Source organism: Psittacula echo (genome assembly GCF_963264785.1).
Source record: "Psittacula echo genome assembly, chromosome: 4".
NCBI classification, from domain to species: Eukaryota; Metazoa; Chordata; class Aves; order Psittaciformes; family Psittacidae; genus Psittacula; species Psittacula echo.
Genome location: NC_137738.1, coordinates 37,991,250 through 38,011,620, shown reverse-complemented (window position 1 = coordinate 38,011,620; position 20,371 = coordinate 37,991,250). Strand labels below are relative to the sequence as shown.

General features: G+C 38.7%; 1 protein-coding gene across 3 annotated transcripts; it reads left to right on the top strand.

Moving 5' to 3' along the window:
• Nucleotides 1-886: 886 nt before the first annotated feature.
• Nucleotides 887-19,183, top strand: FBXO30 (F-box protein 30). Of its 3 annotated transcripts, none has more exons than XM_080615221.1 (4): nucleotides 887-1,026; nucleotides 5,524-5,628; nucleotides 12,286-14,377; nucleotides 15,231-19,183. In XM_080615221.1, the coding sequence occupies exons 3-4, from the start codon at nucleotides 12,302-12,304 to the stop codon at nucleotides 15,432-15,434; spliced, it is 2,280 nt and encodes a 759-aa protein (XP_080471347.1). In that variant the 5' UTR covers nucleotides 887-1,026; nucleotides 5,524-5,628; nucleotides 12,286-12,301; the 3' UTR covers nucleotides 15,435-19,183. The 3 variants fall into 3 exon arrangements, with proteins under 3 accessions (XP_080471347.1, XP_080471349.1, XP_080471348.1); XM_080615222.1 differs by lacking the exon at nucleotides 887-1,026 and adding an exon at nucleotides 1,439-1,583; XM_080615223.1 differs by lacking the exon at nucleotides 5,524-5,628 and having other exon boundaries at nucleotides 888-1,026.
• Nucleotides 19,184-20,371: the final 1,188 nt, after the last annotated feature.

Below are 20,371 nucleotides of genomic sequence, written 5' to 3'. Positions count from 1 at the left end.
TACACAGATGGCAAGGAAATAATGTCTCTGGAAACTTGGTGCAGACAAGCAAGATTTTCAACAGGAAGTTAAATAATACTATTTATTGTGAATTAACAAATTAATCCTCACAGTCTCTAACTTCAGGGGGAAGAGAAAGGGTGAGAAGTTTACACTAGTATCTTCTGCTTTACTCGCAGCATGACAAAACACACTGTACCCCTGCAAAACATGTCATGCCTATCAGGAATATAGACCCTCGCAGCTGTAACACCCTGAGTAACTCCTGCCAAGTTACAGCCTTCTAACCAGCTGGCTTCCATAGTCTGAAAATTGGAACCTGCAAAGGAAGGCTCAAACCCTGCACCTCTGACCTCTGGGAGCAAGTTCAAGTTTTTGGCAGAAGAAACAACATTTTGCTCAGTGACATAGAAGCCTGCAGGGTCACCATAACCCAAACACATTAAGGAAAGTGTTACGCAAACGCTGACAATAACACCGCAGTCCTCATGGGGCCCTAAGTGAGCCGAGGGTGCTGTTCACACACAAGGCAGCAGTTGTGCCCCCACCCGGGACACACCGGGTAACCCTGCTAACATGACACCGCCTGAGCAAGTCAGAGCGCGAGCCACCTTTCCCTAGGACCACTCCCCGCCTCACACCAACGGCAGCCAAAGGAAGCGCACGAACCCACTTCAATCGCTGACACCACCGCGCATGCGAGGACTTCACAGGGGGGAGTAGGCAGCCACGCGACATCCGGGTATTCCGTCCTCGCCCCTCCCGCCGAAGAGCTGCCGCCAGGGAAGAAAGGCCGCGCGGGTGTCCCGCGCGCTCCCTCAGCCTCTTGCCCCGCCCCGCGCGCTCGCTCACTGGCCCCTGCGCGCGCGGCCGTTGGGGGCGCGGCCGTTGGGTGGTGAGGCACGGCCGGGTTGGGAGAGGCGAACGGAGCGCCGCGGCGGAGAGCCGGGCGGGGGGAAGAGTGAGGCGCAGCCCAGTCTTCCGCAGCCCTTCCGCGCCCTGCTGTCTGCCGAGCGACGGGGACGGGTGAGCCTCAGTTGTCTGGGACTGGCGGGGCGAGCCGGGGCCTGCGCCCCCCGGCGGGGCTGTGTCCCGCTCCTGGCCGGCGTCGGCTGCCTGGCAGCCGGGTGATAAACAAATGGCGGCCCGGCGGGGGCGAGCAGGGCCCGGCGCCGGCTCGGTCACAGCCCCGCCGGCCTGACAGGTCACGGCTGGGAGGTAGAGAAGGCCGCGGGGGGCTTGGTGTGCTGCTGCTGCACCCATGTCTAGTTCTCCCTGCCCGGCCCCCGCGCGGCCCTAGGTGCTGAGTGTGTGCCGGTGGTAAAGTGCCATGTAGGGTGACCGGCGTCTGCCCCGCCCCTGAGCTTATTCTGTCCGCGGGCCCGCTGCCGTCGGGACCGGACGACGGCGGCGGAGCGAGCCTGCCGCTGCCTCTTAGCCCGCGGTGCGGCCAGCGCTACCCGGGGTGTTGCGGTAGCACGCTGGAAGGGGTCGGGCCGGGTTCTGCCCGATACTGTAGAGACTGCAGTCGCAGCGTCTCATTCTTCATGGAAGGAGAGGGGAAGAGGGCAAATAAGCCAGAGGTATTGCTGAAATCCTTCTATAGTCGTTCCTGTATTTCGAGTAGCTGTGTCAGACCATACAAGAGGTGGTGGTTTGTCGTCTGGCAATGCTGTTTTTGATGGCTGTTAGTGATGTGCCTTGGAACCTTTTTTTCTCTCCTTTATGAAGATAAAGAAGGTTGCGTAGCTGTAGTCCGGTAACCCCAGGGGTCGTAGGCAGAAGCGTATAGGGAGATGACAGCAGCTTGTTGAGCAGCATGCATGTTTAAACAGTCGTGTGGCCTCACTTCTAAAAGTTCTAGCGCCACTGTTGTTCCCAGCAGGTCTTCTGAATTCTCCAGGGAGAAAACCCGTGGGCTGGAGAGACGGTTTGCTTTTGTTCTGTGAAGTTCTACTCGGATTTGGCTGAGGAGCTTTTCATAGTCCTTTTTTCCCTTTGGCTGATTATGTTGTTAAAATGCCAAAGTAAGTGTGTGTTACCTAGTAATCCAAAACTGGGCCTGTGCTGCTGTAGGAACAGCATCATTTTTGCAGCCACTGCCTTCTGCTGTGAGTTAATGCCATACACTTTAACTTGTGTCGTGGGAGGGTTAAGGTTCATGCATCCCTGCTGATAAGGTTGTTATGCTTATTTATGATATTTCTCTCTCCAACCCTCTTGCTGAAGGACAAAAATATTATTAAAAAAATTTTGTTGGTAAGCAAGTCGCATACCTAGAAGACTGAAAAATGTGCTGGCACCTTTAATCTGTCTTCCAGTCCATATATGTGTAAATATTTGTGGATAATTTCTCCTTAGTGGTCAAATTTCATCCGTAGAAGAAATAAATTGAAAGGATGAATTTGGGTTGTGTTGCAGGCTCAGACTTTTTGTGTGCTCTTTGTCTTACTCTTTTCCAAAGTTAGAAGGTGTTAGAGAACAGGAATCCCAGTAGAGCAGGTGTAGGCTATCCAAAAGCAGGGTTTTACTTTGCTGCTTAAATATTGGTTCTTTTGCACAAAAGTCTCCTTTTACTCAGTTAACTTCTTAAATTTGGATTATATTTCCCTTGCCTCCTACTTTGATGTTAGAAGTCTAATAGACAAAATAAGTGCTTAGTTTAACTAGCAATATCTGGTTGGAAACTTTCTGGTAAGATTTCTCTACAATTTTGGACAACCAATTTTTGACCTAAGACCTGAAGAGTATCTTATAGTACCTTTGCACTTGGAGACTAGTAAGTCTCCACTCCCATAGCTGCTATGGATTTCAGCTTTGTAACAAACCTATGCTTTGTATTCAGTCCAGTTGAACTAAAAATAACAGAATTTCCTTCATACTGATAGACTCTATTTCTTTGGTGAGATCTATCCCAAATGGGACAAATGCTGTTTGCCTCTGGCAGTGAGATCCAGTGATATAGATATGGGAGGAGGGAATAATTTATCTAGTGATTATTGTAATGGTGACAATTCTCTTTTTGTTTCCTTATGCACAATAAGAATAAAGCTAATGAAAGTATTTGATGGTAAGATGGTTATATTGTATAAGGAGTAAGCATTCCTAAAAAGAGCATAAATAAACAAGTAATGACATTATTGACGGTTACAGAAAAAACCTATGTAGGCTGTCCTAAGTATCTCGGCACCATCTAGTCTCAATATTGAATAAAGGAAAAAGACTGAAAAAATCTTGTAATACAGACTGGTCTAAAACAGGCCAAGAGAATTAAAATTACAGGGGAGCTCTAGGTTCTTGACTGATTTTGCAAGCTGCTGTTTTTAGTAATTTCTGAGGTGAGGCTTAATGTCTTGTTTTAAATATGTTGTGATCTGCTAATGCTGCTTGAATCTACAATACCATGAAAGTAGTAGAACATCTGTGTACAAGTCAGTCTGTAGAGCATCTCAGTAGACTGTGCTGTTGTTTACCAAATGCCAAAGATTGATCTAAGCTCTTAATGTGCAATCATGATGGTAAGTTTAAACTTTGGGCATGAGAACAAGAGGTGCAGTGAGGTAAAGTTCTAGTTGGCTTAGATAGGTGGTTCAGGCAGGTCGTTGAATAATGATAACTGATTCAGACTTGGTTACATAGGTGCTGGGAGGTGGCTGGTGTTTAGTTTGTTGAAGTTTAAGCTTTGTATTTGTCTGTTTAGAATCATCTCTAGTAGAAGCTGTAGTTTTACACAAAAGTCCTATGTGACAGAAATCTGTTGGAATGACAGATTCTTTGCAAGCAGGATCTTTTTAGGACTGTGCTTTATTGATGTAGCTGTAATTGCTCTTTCAAAACCTTGTTTTAGCTGAGTCACTATTGTCATCGACTATGGAATGTGTTCGGATGGGAACGTTCAGCTGGAGTCTTCGAGGGAAAAAGTAATAGCATCAAGCCTGTTGACATTTGAAAAAGCAGTCTTAAGTGATACTAGAGATCAGAAATTGATGACTCATTGTGCATCTTAAAATCCTACACAAACTTGTAGTGCAGATCTTTTTTTCTAGTTCTTCATTCAAGTTAAAAACATAATTAAAGAGCTGGTATAACATGCTCATTGAGATGTATTCCCAGCTTTCTATCATCAGCTGTTTGAGATAAGTGAGGTTTTTGTTTAGAAAGTAGTTTTGCTTTTTTAACTGGATTTTTTTTTTTGTTTTTTTTACTATTTTCTTTGGTTTTAAAGCCAAACAGCCTGGAAGGGGAAAAAGCTGAACAGGTGCTGCAAAAAACATCTTGTATTTGATAGGAAAGTAAAATACCTGCAAATAGAATAGGTTAAAGTTGTTACTACTGTCTTTGTTCTTGATCTCCTATTCTTTCTGCTCTACTTATAATTTGTCAAAATATTTTAGGACAAACTTTATCTTTTCTACTTCAGTATTATCTGGTGCAGTATATGTGTGTGTGGGGTGTCTTAAATTTTTTTGCCTACTGTCTGCTACTGCTGTACAGTGGTCAGGCCATCAAGGGTGTATTTTTAATAGAAAATATAACCTTATATGTACAGAGTACATGAGATCTACATTTCAGTCTGGGATCTTGTGGAGAAGTTGGGCTTGTGTTCCATTTACTTTAAAGTTTTCTAATTTTGATGTGGGAACTGGTTAAACTTGTGTAGTAAGACCTGAAGCAGTGTATTAACAAGATTTTTGGCCTGTTCTCTGTAAATATACAGAGGTCAGGAATTCTGTGGCAACATGTATGAATTAAAATATTATGTAAGAAAAAGGATTTATTTTGGGTTTCTTTCAAGTGGCTAAAATTACCTTTTGTAATACAGAATGCATTATTTTTTTGCAGTAATTCTGTTTTTGATTTCTGAGAAGTGGCTTATTTTCTATCTTTCTGAAGGATTTGTGAGACAATATCTGGAAATAAGGATAGTATTGTTCCTTTGGGTATATCACTTTGGTTTCATCTTTGTTAAGTTTTGATGATAATCCATGAGCGTGAACACATAGAAGAAGTTATAGTAAAGTAGCTTTTTACTATTAAGCAAGTACTTAATAAGTTCTTCTGTCTGAAGACTGAAGCTAAACAAATTTTACCTATACTTAAATTGTTTGTTGTTTGCTCTTTGGATTTTTTTGTTTGTTTGTTTTTTTTCTCCAGCTGTTGCAATCTTTAATTCAAGTTTGGGTTTGTTTTGTGTTTTTTTTAAGTGGTTCCTGGTAGGCCAAACCAAAGAATGAAGGGAAGTAGGTCAGAATAGTAACTTTTAATAATCTATTGTAGCCTTGAATATAAATAGGTAATCATCGAGTGTGACTAACAGCTAGCTATAAGCTAAAATGACAGAATTTAGGTTGCACTTGCAAAGGATGTTTAAAACTTGTTTATTTTTCCATAAAACCCGCAAAATATTTTGACATTTGTAGCTCCAGATAGTGTAAGCACATGACCTTTTCAGAGGATTGGGCCATAGGGAAAGCAATCTGTACACCTGAAATGAAACCTTACTTCTGATCTCCTTTCTTGCAGAGCCTGCAGCAGTTGATGAGTTGGACTGAGGTCAAGTTCAGAAGTGCTTTACACATGAAATCTACTGGCTCTATAGCTGATTCTGCCCTGTCACCATCTCAACAGGTAGAGTGCTTTTGTGCCTGAGCCATGCAGTATGTGAAGCTGTTCCTAGTGTGGTTGTCCTGTGTCAGTCAGTGTGACCAAAGGCACACTGAAGCCTTCAGTTTTCTTTGGGGAATGTGTCAAGGAGACAAGAACGCATGGCAGATCTGTCACAAAAGTACTCTAGGGAAAAGCCTCGTAGGTTTGGTTTTGATTTTTAACACTCACAAAGTTTAGTGAGAGAAGAAAGTTTTCTGTCATTCCATCAGAGCTTCTGTTCTAAAATGGAACAAAGATATATGGGGCATTGATGGAGTGTCTACTTCAGTCAAAGCAGTGTTTTGCTTTGGGTTATTTCCCCTTCTGAAGTTCTTCCTTTTTTTTGTTTTTGTTTTCTTGCAGCTTCTGTAATAAGGTGCTTGGGGCAGGAGTAGACATGGAAAACCTTTCCTTTATAAGATTGACATAAAAAGTTTGCTTCCTTATAATTCTAATGCTCACTATTTTTGCTGTAATTAGAAGTCATCTTGGTTTGGTTTTGAGGTAGATGTATAATTTACACTTCAAAAAGCAGTTAGTATATACTTTTTCAATGCTAGATCACAGTTAAAACTACAGTCTTTCTAGAAGTATGTATCTCTCTGAAGTTTTTGCAATGAGAAGCTATGTTTTGGACCTGACCTTTTTCTGCTGCTCTCATGTAATACATACAAATTGCTGTAGACTTATGATGATAATGGTAGTAGTAGCGTACTACTTGTATGGTAGTTTGGTAATTGAAGCTCCTTCTTGTGTTATGTGATTAACAAAAAAATAGACTCATTTTAGCATGTCAAATATGTGCAGTCGTTACTGGGACAGCAGATGCGCTCTTTGTTGTAGATGAATTTATGTTTGAGAATGCAGTAAAAACTCATCTATCCAAAAATTTTGGATGTAGTTTTAACTTTGTTGATCTGCTTTGTTGTAACAGAATTCAGGGCTGTCCTGATGAACCTGACGCTATGGGGCGGTAATTTGTATCCTGTAAGGTTGAGATTTTGTGTGGCGTTGGAAAGAATTCCACTGTGTGACGCAAATTAGCGTAAAAAATATAAGGCTTCATAAAGTTCCTGTCAGGAACTTCTCTTTCAAATCAGAGGAGAAAAAAAAAGACCAATTGCCTAGTATTTAAAATACTAAATTATGGTCACATGTACTACTCTATTAGCTGTGCAACTGAAGCATATGCTTTTAGTCACCTCTTACTCATGTTGTTTCACATTAATGACTAGCAGTTTGTAATGTTGTCTGTTCTTATGAATTTACCATTTTAGAGTCATTGGAAATTAGTGTAGCATTAGGTTAACTTCACCTTATGTCCCTGTTTCTGGCCTTCCCAATGCTATGGAAAGACATTTAAGCAGGATTTGAGGAACCAAGCTCCCTAATATGAGGATAAAAAGCTTCACTGGCTTTGGAGAAGCCTCAGGATGGGGTTGCTTAACCTCAGATTTTGTAGAATCTTGAGGATCAGAGTTAGAGCATCCTCAAGCAGGGATGCCTACTAGTGGTTACACTTGCCATTTACCAGTTGAAGTGGTGTGTGAACCTCCAGTTCATGTTTTTCACTGATTATTTTGAAACTAGTGAAGTCAAAACCACCTCAAACCAGTCGACCCAAACACCAGTATAGGGATGTTGGTGCCAAAAAGGGACCCAAAAAGGCAGCATAACCTGAATAACAGAAAGTTAATGTGACCGTGCTACTGTAGTAATAGACTGAGGTATTGGTTTTTTAGGTATAAAAATGGTCACACTTTTTGTGCAGGACAGGGATGACAAGAAAAGCATGCATGCTAGGATATAGAAAAATCAAATAGCTTGTTCAATAATTATCCCTAGTGCTGGCAATTCTATTTTGGCAGAATATTCTACAGCGCTTTTTTTTTTTTAATTTATTTTTTTATTTATACTGCTCTTTACCTCTTGCCTTATTTTTCCATACCCCATTTCTTTCTTTTTTTTTTTTTTTTAACCACCTATCACTTAAATGACTCTCACTTGGCCATTTGCTCTCTGAAAGTTTCTGCAGACTTTTTAGTCACTCTTTTAGCCAGACTTGGGTAAAAGATGGAAGATTTAGAAATCTGGCACTCTTCTACAATCTCCAAAACAAAAGGGTTTTTTTTTTTAGAATGCTTTGCATATATTTGGCAGCTTGTGGGTGGATTTGGATGCTCCTGGGAGCTTAAACCTGTAGTACTGCTTGTGTCTGTCTCTTCTACTTCCTTGAACATGTAATTTAAGAACCTGTTGGCCTATTTAGTCAAATTTGAGAAAAGGAAGAGTCTCAAAGATACTTGAGCTTCATAGGTTTGGTGAATAACAGGTAGCTGAGTAATAGAGGGTTCCAGGAACAGCAACAGTTGCTGTGACTGCATATCTTATTGGGACCAGAGAATTCATATAGGCAGAGTAAGTAAGCAGAGTTTGGGTTTGATAACACTAAGTACAGCTCCTTATACTTTGTGGCATAGAAGAAAGAGAGAGCTCTCACTTGCAACTGAAATATTGTGTAGTGACTGAAACCCTTCTTATGCTATTTTAATGTTTGTGTTACAACAGCAACTGAAAATCATGTGCCTGTAGCAGCTGGAATTTTAATCCTTTTAATTATGATAGATTTTCAAAGCATGTTCTGGCTGTTTTGGTCAGCTGACTGTATAGTATGTACAATAACATCAAGTGATTGCACAAATTCTGAGAGCAGTGGTCGCCTCACTGGAACGGGATGTATTTTTAGGTCTCTCTGCTAGTAACAGTCAAGTGCATGTACTTAAACATCTCATATGAACTGAAGTTACTTGCTGACACTACACAATCAGAAAAGGACAGCTGTTCATTCTTGCTATGGTCATTGATCCGACACTATCTTCTCACCAAATTGTGGCAAGGAACACAATGGGGCATAAATACATGTTATTGATACGTATATTAATGGCAAGGTTTTTCTTCAGGTCAGTAATGACACTTTGCTAGTTCTTTAAATTCTCTGTATTGGAGGAAATTAAAGCACTTTGTTACCTTCAGCAAGAATTTTCTTTCATCTCCCCTTTACCCAACAGTTTTTTCCTTTACAAGGCAATGTTTAGGAAGAGGGTGTAGTACGACTGTTATATTGGTTATGGTTCTTCAAAGGAAAATGATTAATGTGTGGATGCTTTTAATCAATGAATCCAAGAGGTGCTAAGTTCCATGGTTCAGAAAGTTAGCTTACAAAATGAGGTGACCATTTGTAGATTAATGAATGTGCTAATTCTTGAGGTCTTATCCATTTATTTCATCAGTTTGATAGGGTCTTATTTTCTTTTTTTTTTTTTTTTTTTTTTTTTAGCCTTTGGACGATTTGCAATTTGATAATCGGGTTATATCAAAAGACTTAACTAGTTTAAACAGTCCAGGAACTCATGACTGCCCAAAACAGCTGTTGAGCTTGAAGCCCAGGTATTAAAATTAAAAATGCAGAAGAGGACATTTAATATATATATGAAAGGACTTTGTAGTAATCTATAAATAAAATGTGACATTCTGAGTAAATTGAAGTTCTGCAGCAGGTGCTGTGAAATTAAGGCTTGTAAGCAGGACACATAATTTTACTGAATGTCCTGTTGATGGCCTACTGTTGTCCAAAGATATTTTCAATTACATATTTAGTTAAGGAGTCAAAGGATTTGAATTTTAAGAGGAATGGCAAACTAATATTAAACTTCTTAGTGACCAATAAAATTTGTATTTTTGGAAACTGAAAGAACAGGTTACTTGAGCTATTTAATGGAACACACATAACTTCATAAAAACAATTACAGACATCTGTTAATAGAACTAAATTAGCATCTACATATTGGTAAAACATGGTATTTTAGTGTCTGCTCTGGCTTTCTTGTACTGTCTGTTAGTGATAGATGATGTTTTGGTCAGGCTTTGTCTTCCACACTTCAAAATTCCATTTGCTTGTATGAAGTCATTAAGTTTTGATGAATATTAGCTTATATCTGAAAGGAGTCCAGGAGCCTGAGAAAAGCCAGTATCATCATGCAACTCTGGTTTCACAATCTGACTTGTAAAGACCAAGATAGTGTGGTAGGGAGGAGGATGTTTTACTGTCTTCATAGAATGTTCTTCTGTGTAAGCTCACATAGGCTATTTAAAGGTAGTAATTAATGATGGTTGACTAATTTAGGGTATGTTTACACAAATGGTGCAGGCAAACACGAGCTCAGTTGACTGCATTCTGAGCTGTCTGTATACAGGCCAGCTTTGGCCTAGAAGCAATAGAACAGTGCTAGCATAACATAGCAGTGTGTGAGCTAACACACCTGGCTTCTGCTCCAGAAGTGGTTCACTTCTGGCCATCTTAAAAGTAAGCAGGGCACACAGCTTTTTGCAAAGTAAGTAAAAAACCAAACCAAACAAACAAAAAAAAACCCCAAAAAACCCGAATCCCAAAAGTGAACCACCAAAAAAACCGTTGAAACCACTGAACATATTTATGGATAACTGATTAAATTAAGCCTTAGTGATACCAGACTAGGCTCTGTGAGGGCTCTTTCATTATGAACTAGCAATTGTCTTTGTCAGGGCTGTTTCCATTTTGTGTTAAGCACTTTAAAATACGCACATAACCTAAGAGCTTCCTTTTGATCTCTGCTTACCTGTTGACTTAAGGAAAACTAGAGTTTGGTTTCAGTATTGATGTAAAAGTCTGAAATTTTCTTTGGTCTAGCAACAGATAGACTGCTGTGTTTGGCAGGAATTACATAGAGAGGGCTTTGCTGGAAGAAGTAAAAATATCTCCAGATAAGTCAATTTTCTCATTTTAATTCTTTACTGAAAACATTTCAACTCTTTGCAATAGTTGTTATCTGATTTAATATGCAAGCTGAAAACAAGTTATGTGCCAGAAGGGTTTCATAAAATGTTTATCCAGTCAGTCAGTCACTGAGTTCAGTAACTGATGCACTTGACAATTTATTCAAATCTTACTAGGTATATAAACATTAAGGTGAGGTGAGGAAAACTCAGCTGTGTTTTGCCTGCTAAGTGTATCACATATGCTTCTTTGTTAGAAGTGTTCAGGAGAGTGGGTGGCTAAAATATTTGAGTTATCCAAATTATGATGGATGAGGGGGGATGATGCTACTTAAAGTTGGTATGAATTTCAAAGCATTAAAAAAATACGAGTGAGTGAAGTGTCACATAGATTTCTATTTAAATGCTTTAAATTAATTAAAGAGTCTAAAAGGCAATTTTGTTTCCTCTTACATTCAGTTTGAACAAAAGGAATAATATTAAGCAGTTTTATTTTTACAGTTTAGATTCTGTAAGCATTTATTTTTCAAGGAAATTGCTGGAGGGTGGGAAGTGAGGAAAAGATAGAATTGAGCAATATATTTTTGACACAGTGTTTTGAGATTTGGCTTTGTGCAAGTCATTCTCTGATTTTTTTCTGAACTGCACTCCCTAGTGCTATCAATTCTGAGGAGTTTGTTGGAGCATAGGGAAGAGATTGGTCACTTGTGTGAGCCTGCACTCCAGCTGATGACAGTTCCAGAGCTTCTCCAAGTATGTTACAAAGACGCAAAGTTTACTCTCTTCTCCTTCACCCCATCCCTCCTCCCTGCCTTTTTTTTTCTTTTTTTTTTCCTCCCATTCCACCACAAAGGATTGAATTTTTTGATTGTGTCAGTACGTTTTAATATTATGCAGTGAGTTTTGTTTGGATTTTTATTGCTCTTTGGTCTTGTAGAGTTGTTGAGATACCCTTACACTCAGAACTGCTGGTATTATCAGTACAGGTGTAGGATGCATTAAAAAATTCACCTTTTGTGGGTTGAACTGGACGTATAGATAAGACCTTGTTGGGCAGTAAGTTTTATGTAAAAGATTTCAGTGAAATAAGAGGACTTAGTTAATGCATAGTATAATTGCTACCCTAGGGCAGTAGCTACTATAAAAATAAGGGAGGAGCTATAGGCTATGGATGAAGAAGAATGAAGAGCTGTTGTAAAGGACTTTGTCAGAAGCATGGAACAGGGGACAATGGGACACAACAGGGAACCGAGATACATTCTGAGGGCTGCCGATTGCTTTCCACAGAACTGCATGAGGAGGGCATCAGAAGTTTAGATGGTAGCAAGCAGATCAAGGAATAGGTTGCCTCTGTTTCATTTGGAGAGCTGGAGATGAGGATGAATCTGGCTTCCTTTATTTTGTCTCCTTACTCTGTAAAACTGTGTGGTTTATGATTTTAGGTAGTAGGCCACAGAAGCAGTAGGGGAAAAACAATATTTTGTTTTCATTGAGTCTTCCATTTGTAAGGGGAAGGGGAAAAGAGCTATTCCAGAGGGATGACTATACAGCGTTTTTACCTAATTTGCATGTATTATACCTGGTGAATAAATGCATGGACTGTGTCTTGAACTCTGGTAAATGCGTATCTTTAATTTTCAGGTGAACCTTTAAATACCATTTCTTTGACATAAAATGTCACATTTTCTTAAAATGGCTACTGATCAGCTCACATTGTGTTAATATATATCTTTCTGTACATGCAGAAGATGAAAAACTGCAAATAATAGTAAATATTAACAATATTGAGTTACATTCTGTACTTCTGTCTCCTTTCTTTTTACTCAGAATTGGATTTACAGTCATGGAGGAACATCAGCAACATTTACACTGTGTGAACTGTGTCAGCCGTCGTTGTATGACCAGACCAGAGCCTGGCATTTCCTGTGATCTGATTGGCTGCCCATTGGTTTGTGGAGCAGTTTTTCACTCATGTAAAGCTGAGGAACACCGCATGTTATGTCCACTTGAAAGAGTGCCTTGTTTGAACAGTGGCTTTGGATGTCCCTTCATAGTAGCCCGAAATAAAATTGCTGATCATCTAGAAGTTTGTCCTGCAAGTGTGGTATGTTGTACCATGGAGTGGAATAGATGGCCAGTCAGTTACGCAGACCGAAAATCTTACGAAAATCTGAGTAAAGATGTTGATGAAGTGGAGCAACTAGATATGGCTTTAGCCCTTCAAGACCAACGAATGTTATTAGAATCACTTAAAGTAGCAACTATGATGTCAAAAGCAGGTGATCAAATACCAGAATCCAGAGAGCAAACCTCTGTCAAATCAAGTGCCCCAGATACAGTGCATTCAAATGGTTTAATGCCTGTAGATGAAGAGTCTTATGGTGCTCTTTATCAAGCTACTGTAGAAACAACAAGGAGTTTAGCTGCTGCTCTGGATATCCTGAACACTGCTACAAGGGACATTAATATGTTAAGTTCAAGCCTCTGCAATTCACCACAGGAAATTGAAGAAGATACTGAGATTAAAGAGCAAGCTTCTAATGGCATTATTAAGGATAAGAAGTCTGACCATGAATATCCAGATGAAGATAACATAGGAGCAGTTGGGGGGATAAAATTTGACAGCCTGAGTCAAAACTCACAAATGGAGCAAAATGGTTCTAGTGATATTTATTATGATGTAGTGCAAAAACATGACTTAAATCTAAACCTCAATAACTCCTCGGTTTTGTGTAATGGCTTTCATGTAGAAAATGAATGTTCAAAGGTGTTGGACCAGAATGAAGATCTTGGTGTATCTAATTCAAAACCATCCAGTGTAGCAAATGGTGAATGTACTGCTTCTCATGATGATGAAGCATTACAGTCTTGCAGCTCCCTCCCTGTAACAGCACAACTTAAAGAAGTAGTATCAGCTGATCACTTAATTAATGGCAGTGTTAATCATGTACTACTTCCCCATAATGCTAATGAAGAAGAAATGTTAGAAAGACAAGTGGAGCAAGAAAGATTGAGAAATGTAGATGCATTTTCCCTTTTACGGCATCGATCATACAACTTCATTGTTAACAACTATTGGTCTACATTAAAAGAAGACAAAGCTGTTGATACATCAGATTTGGAGATAACAGAAGATCCTATGGGTCTTCAAGGGATTGATCTAATCACTGCAGCTCTGTTGTTTTGCCTAGGAGACTCTCCCGGCGGTAGAGGGATATCAGAAAGTCGTGCTGTTGATGTGTATCGCATTGACTTTGGGACCCAAACGTTTTCTCTCCCATCTGCTATACTGGCCACGAATACCATGGTGGGGGAAATAGCGTCAGCTTCTGCATGTGATCATGCCAACCCACAGCTCTCAAATCCAAGTCCATTCCAGACCCTTGGACTGGATTTGGTATTGGAATATGTGGCTAGATACCAAACAAAACAGCGTTCAATGTTTACATTTGTTTGTGGACAGTTGTTTAGGAGGAATGAATTTTCATCGCATTTTAAGAATGTGCATGGTGACATTCATGCTGGCCTTAACGGCTGGATGGAGCAGAGGTGTCCTTTGGCATATTATGGGTGTACATACTCTCAACGAAGGTTTTGCCCTTCAACACAAGGGGCAAAAATTATTCATGACCGCCACTTACGGTCATTTGGAGTTCAGCCTTGTATTTCCACAGTATTAGTAGAACCAGCAAAAAGCTGTTTAATTGGACTACACAATGACCATCTGAGTACTCTACCTTTTGAGGTTCTGCAGCACATTGCTAGTTTTCTAGATGGTTTTAGTTTATGTCAGCTTTCCAGAGTGTCGCGTTTAATGAGAGATGTATGCGGAAGCTTGCTTCAAGCACGTGGAATGGTGATACTACTATGGGAGAAGAGAAGGTATGCAGATAGAAGTTCCTGGCAGATAAAAGAAAAGGTAAGTTATTTAATTCTGAAGGTGAAAGGGAAAGTGTTAAATTGGTCATGTCTCTGCTTTTTGCCTTAATGTTTTCCTTGATCACTGTTGTTAGTCCTGTTTTTTTGATGCAATATCCCTTCAAGAAAGAGCTTGTTGTACAGAACAGCAATTTGTTAAAATTGATAGCAGGTTTGTTCAGTCTTTTCCACACTTGAAGAATTAGAAGTACTGCTGGTCTAGTTTCTGCTTGATTTAAATAAATGAACTTCTTTTTCCCAAGATTTATAAATACTAGGTGATTACTCTTTAATATCAATATTCCATGAAAGTGCAAAAGTTGCCTACAAAGTTTGCTTTTTTTGCCTTACGCTGTTTACAGCAATTTTAATTTTTGCTATCCTGTTGAGATCCTGTCCATTGCTATGATATTGAGTGCCTTAAGGATGTAAATAATTCTTAAAACCTTTGGGTGACCTTTGTACAGTGCAGTTTTCACCATCCCAATCTCCCCTGACCTGCAGTGTTATCTGCAGCAATCCTTTAGAATTGCAGAAACTGATCATTTCAGAATGATTGTTGTGACTGGTCATGCAATACTTAGTCATTTAACTCCTGATTGCATCTACTTTGTAGATGGTAAAATTACTGCCTGTCTTTTTTTGCCAGTGTTCAGAGTTGACTTGGAATCTGACTCGGGCAGAGACTGATAATACAACATTTAGCATTGTATGTTTTGGTCATGCTGGTTTTTAGTATCATTTATAGTAGATGTAAAGCATTGCCTGAAAGCATTACAGCATAAGGATTTAAATCCTGCTCTGAGTTCAGGTACCTTAAAACATTGTGAGCCTAAGTGCAACTTATTTTCTAGGTTTGGCGCTTCAGTACAGCCTTCTGTACTGTGAATGAGTGGAAGTTTGCTGACATCGTAAGCATGGCTGACCACTTGAAGAAATGTAGCTATAATGCTGTAGAGAGAAGAGAGGAGGCTGTTCCACTGCCATGTATGTGTGTAACAAGAGAACTCACTAAAGAAGGACGTTCACTGCGCTCTGTTTTGAAACCAGTACTTTAAATATTGCAACCACTCCAATTGCACATACACTCAAGCACCTGATATAACCTCGGTAATCTTATGTGACACTTTATTAATGTACTAAAGATACTTTCTAGCTAAATCTACTCTTGTCACTGTGTATATAAAGTTTGAAGTGACATTTATTTTTTATAATACTGTTTAGCTGGAAAGTAATGAAAGTTGCCTTAATGTTTGAAAAATTCGGAACTTGCTGGACAGGGTAGTTTTATCTAACTTATATAATTTAAGAACAAAATCCTAAGGTGTGTTTTCTGGTTCACTGGTGCCCATGTTGCTGTTGACAACATTTCAAAAATGGCCTCCAAATGGTATGCACATTTAGATAGGAAACACTGAATTGTACTTTCTGTATTAGGTCTTTTTTTTTTTTTTTTTTTTTAACAAATTATAATCCAAATATTTGAAAGATAAGGAAGAATTCAAAACTTTGTAATAGAGATCTCAAACACAGCTTTTAAGCACGTCTTTTCTCATTACATCAGTGTTCTAGTGCTCTTCCTAGTTGACAGGTGATCTAGGATGAGCTTTTTTCTGAAGTTTTTGTTCGTTGTTTTTTTTTTTAGCAGCAATCTAAGCAAACTCAGATTTAAAGCAGCTCAATTTTTAGTACAACTTTCTTTTGACATGTCAACAATGATTATTTCTTTTCTGAACTATTAACAAGTTACTTCACTTTTGGGAGCAAAACTTTTAGAGCTAAAAACATGGAATACTAGTTCTGCTCTTGCACCTACAATGATAACAATTTAAAATGTTTTTCCTTGTCCTGCAGTTGGCTGAGGATTAAATTGCTTGAGGATTCAGAAATTCAAAGTATGTGATGAACTGTTACGAATTTATAATGCAGCTAATGAAGCAGCTTTACTTGTTCTGTGGTGTTGTGAGATATATTGTCTCCTTTTCTGTTAATCTGTCTATAAAAATGCTGCTTTTTTTGAGGAGCATTTTAAATTACTGGCATATATAGCAAATGTATCATCTTCATAAGATGAGACATAATTTGTTAATTGCATAAGGCATATCAGAAATACATGTTCAACCACATCTGTTAAGCAAACAATTCCAATTTGCTTCCAGTCTTCCGTAATAAAAGATCTCACAAAGTGTTTGCGAACAGAGAAGACATGCTATGAAAAATGGCCTGGTATAGCAAATCTGTAATAACTTGAACCGACTTTCCAACTTGTGTATTAATTTTGGTGTCTGTAGCCTGTTGCACTTAGCAACTGTGCCACAAAACTAAAACAGAAACAGACCAGAGCTTGGAACAGAGAAATACAGATTGTATTTCCATTATAGGACAAAATAAGAGATTAGTAACGAGGAGATGTTTACAAAAATGGCTAAATTTATTACTCATAATTTCTGTACTGGACACTTGTTTATGGCTACTCTGGCTGCAGTTCGCAACTTTGGTATCTGTGCATTTCCCATTCTGGGTCCAGTCCAGCTAAACATTCACTGCCTTCTATCCAGAGTGCTACAGGTGCCCAGAAAAAAATCAAATCTACAGTGCCATGAGTTGGAATTAGAAGAGCTTAAACAGCCTTGGCCTTCAAACTACATGTTCTTTTTCCACAATTTCTCTTTGTTTATTTTGTTTGGAGAGAGGAAAGGAGAGTAAACCCTCTACAGAAGTTAGCAATATTTGCAATAATTCTTAGCTGTTACCACAGCTATCTGGAAAGGAGTATCTAGATTCATGTGTAAATCTGACTACATCAACTGCGTTTTAGGTAGGGATTTTAAACACACACCCTACCCCCATGCTTGTTGTCTTGGTAAAATGCTCATTACCCACAAATTCTTTCATATGTGGCAGGAGGGAGACTTTCATCAGTTCTGTTCTTTTAGCTCTAATGGCTCCTTGCTGCTGCTGTCCGGTGTTTAAAAGTGGTTGTGTGACTGGAAGGATCCTGAATGTTGAGGAGTTTATGCTTGCGTTTATGGCTAAATCTACTTTAAAACATCTGTTTTGGGTTACTGGTATTTTTTAGTCAGCAGGGTGGTGGTTTTGGTACTTGGCGTTCTTTGTAACTACCCAGAACCCTGGTAAGTATGGTAGGCAGGTGTGTGTCAAGGTCGCTTGGGGGAAGAGGGTGTTAAGTTAGAGGAACTAGCGTTGATAGAATCTTGCTTGTAGCACAGTGCAGTTCTACATCTAAAGTGTCATCAGTTGTTGATCTATTAAAATGATTTTTTTAACTACTTGGTGTTCTTCTTAAGAAATAACACTATTTCTCAATACATGCACTTTTGTTTTCAAATGTAGATACAGGCTTTTATGTTAAATTAGTTTATTTTTTATGAGAATCCAGAGCTATTAAAATACCAGTGTTGTAAACAAAATCTCTGCCTTGTAAACCGCTCCAAATGCAGGAATACAATATAGTTAGGATAAAAACTTTTTTTTATACTGCTATGCAGTTTGTAAAACATCTGTGATATATAGTCTATGAAAATGTGGCTTGTTCACATTTGCCCTTCAATTTTAAAAATGTTGTATCCCCTTCCTGGTACATCTTCCTTACAGCATATATAGACAGCTGTTCCAGTTTTTCTTTTACTTGATACCACATTGCTACTTTGTTTAAAATACTATGTTTTCAATCATTATGCAATATTTTTTTGCAATGTCTGTTGAAATCCTAATAAAACTTTTGGAGTTTCTCTTTTAGTATGATTGTACTTCTTGTAAAGCTTAACGTCAGCCTCCCAGTGTTCAAACATGGTGCTCAGTGTCTGTCTCTAGGATTTCACTAAGTACTCAAAAAATCAAGTTACACAAAGGAATCTTATTTTCAAACACTTTAAACATTGCACAGTTTGGAAGTGATAAATATATGTTCACTTCAGTATGAAGATCAGTCATTCGTTTTTATACTGTACACCCATTTCTACTGCTTTGGTCCATTATGCAGCATAGATTCCCTTCCACATTTAAAGATTTAACTATAACACTGAAGACTTATATTGTGCCTTGTAGGCTTGTTTTAATTGTTTTTTTTTTTTTTTTTCTGAGTAATAAATTAGAATATCTGATCAATATGAAGAGAACTGTTATGCAAAGAACATTTCCAGTATGTTGTCTCATGAGTGAAGTTTTCTACAGAAAGTTGTTGCTTAAAATGGTACAAAAGATAATAGTTGTAGTTCAGACTGACTGTGGGATGGCAAAACCAAAACCTCATTAAAATAGAAGACTGTCCAGAAATTGGCCTTTTGCCCTGCCAGTTGCTAGTATGAGTATGCTAATAGCCTTTACAAATAAAAATGGACCTATAATACATAAATTTGATAATAAATTAATCTAAACTCAGTGTTGTGGTGTGACTCATGTTTTTATTTCAGCTGTTGCAAACTTGTGACTATTTTACTTATTAGGCCATGTTAGCATTTTATTTTTCTCTCTCCATAAGTGGATTAGATATTCTGCTGTACAAGGAAATATTTTTTTGTTTCAGTTTAACTTTCTTGATGCTTAAAGTGTTCTAGAGGATCTGCATGTGTGCTGTAGCTTGGTTTTGTGAGAGAACTGCTGCTAAAGCTATATTCATAGGCTCTTACCTGCTGATTGTACTTTCCTAAAATGAGATTTAAGTTCAGTGGAGAATTCAGTACTTGCTGTAGTATCAGAAAGGTGATTTAAATTCTTTCAGTCAGTATTTTTTCCAGATGGCTTTGGTCATCTTCAGATGAGCAAAATCTAGTGCTTATTTACAGCACTGAGGGGAAAAATGGCATTTGGGTAGTGTTTATAAAGAGTTAAGTCCTGTAAAGCAGAGACACTTTGAAGAATGGAGTTCTCAAAGTATGACTGTGCGGCATGTGGTGAATATTGCAGCAATAATCCAGACTGGAGGGGAAAAGTGAATGGAGAAGTAGGCTTAAAATAATGAAGACATCCAGTCCTAGCGTAGAGATGCTTCTGAGGGACCGTGTGTGTGCTGGAAGTTTGACTTGTGCATGCTGCAACTGTGTTTTACTGATTTATCAGTCTTTCCATGATAGCAAGAGTTATCATGTTGCTGCTGATTGATCTCTGATGTACTTTAGTTGTAAACTGTTTCCAAGTGCTGCCTGCATTCCTGAATCAAGTATTGAGTAGGATTCAGTCCTCTTTACTGAATGTGAGATATGTTTTCGTTGTAGCTTCTACATGCTGGTGGTGTCAGAGGCAATATTTGCTAAGAATAATATTAAAATAAGGTCCTTTGGATATGGAGGATTCATCTGTGTGGTTTCCATCAGTATTTGCCTGAAAAAGGGAGCAAAAAATGTGTTAGGGAATGCAAGGAGCAAAATAAGAAGACTGCTAGCATTCAGTACAGCTTGCTAATGGCCTGGCAGTCAAGAAAATGTTATTAATCATCATTAGATGCAATATGAAATGTGACAGCAAAACTCCATGCCTCTGCCATTTTGACAAAACAAATTCTGCAACACATGCAGTAGTAGGTATGCAAACATAGCCTCAGGAGTAGAAAAATGCATACAGAATGAGCATGTATGATTTTAACAGCAAAATATTGGGGAGGAGGGGAAGCTGGAATTTTGTGAGTATGAGTTCACATGAGGCTAGATTTGTACAATCAGAAAATGTGATTTCTGCCTTGAGGATATTTAAATGTTCTGGTGCTTAGTTTCATACTAAACTCTGCTGGTATTTATTTAGAATAATACTATGAATGAACTGTAGAAAAATAGGAAAAGTTGCAATGACCATACAAAATTATTTGCTTGACAGTGTCATCATGTAGTATCAAACTGAGAATTTTACAATATAAAAAACAGAACACAAGAAATAAAAGCATGTTTTATAATCTAAGATTTACTTTCCCCCCCCAAGATATGTTTTCAAGCATGTAACAAAAAAGCTATCTTCGAGCTTATTGTGATTTAAACAGAATTCT

Excerpts from the sequence above, each read along its gene's own strand:
- FBXO30 (XM_080615221.1), top strand. The coding sequence starts at position 12,302 with ATGGAGGAACATCAGCAACATTTACACTGTGTGAACTGTGTCAGCCGT. Across the intron at positions 14,378-15,230 it reads CCTGGCAGATAAAAGAAAAG|GTTTGGCGCTTCAGTACAGC; the intron begins GTAAGTTATTTA and ends CTTATTTTCTAG.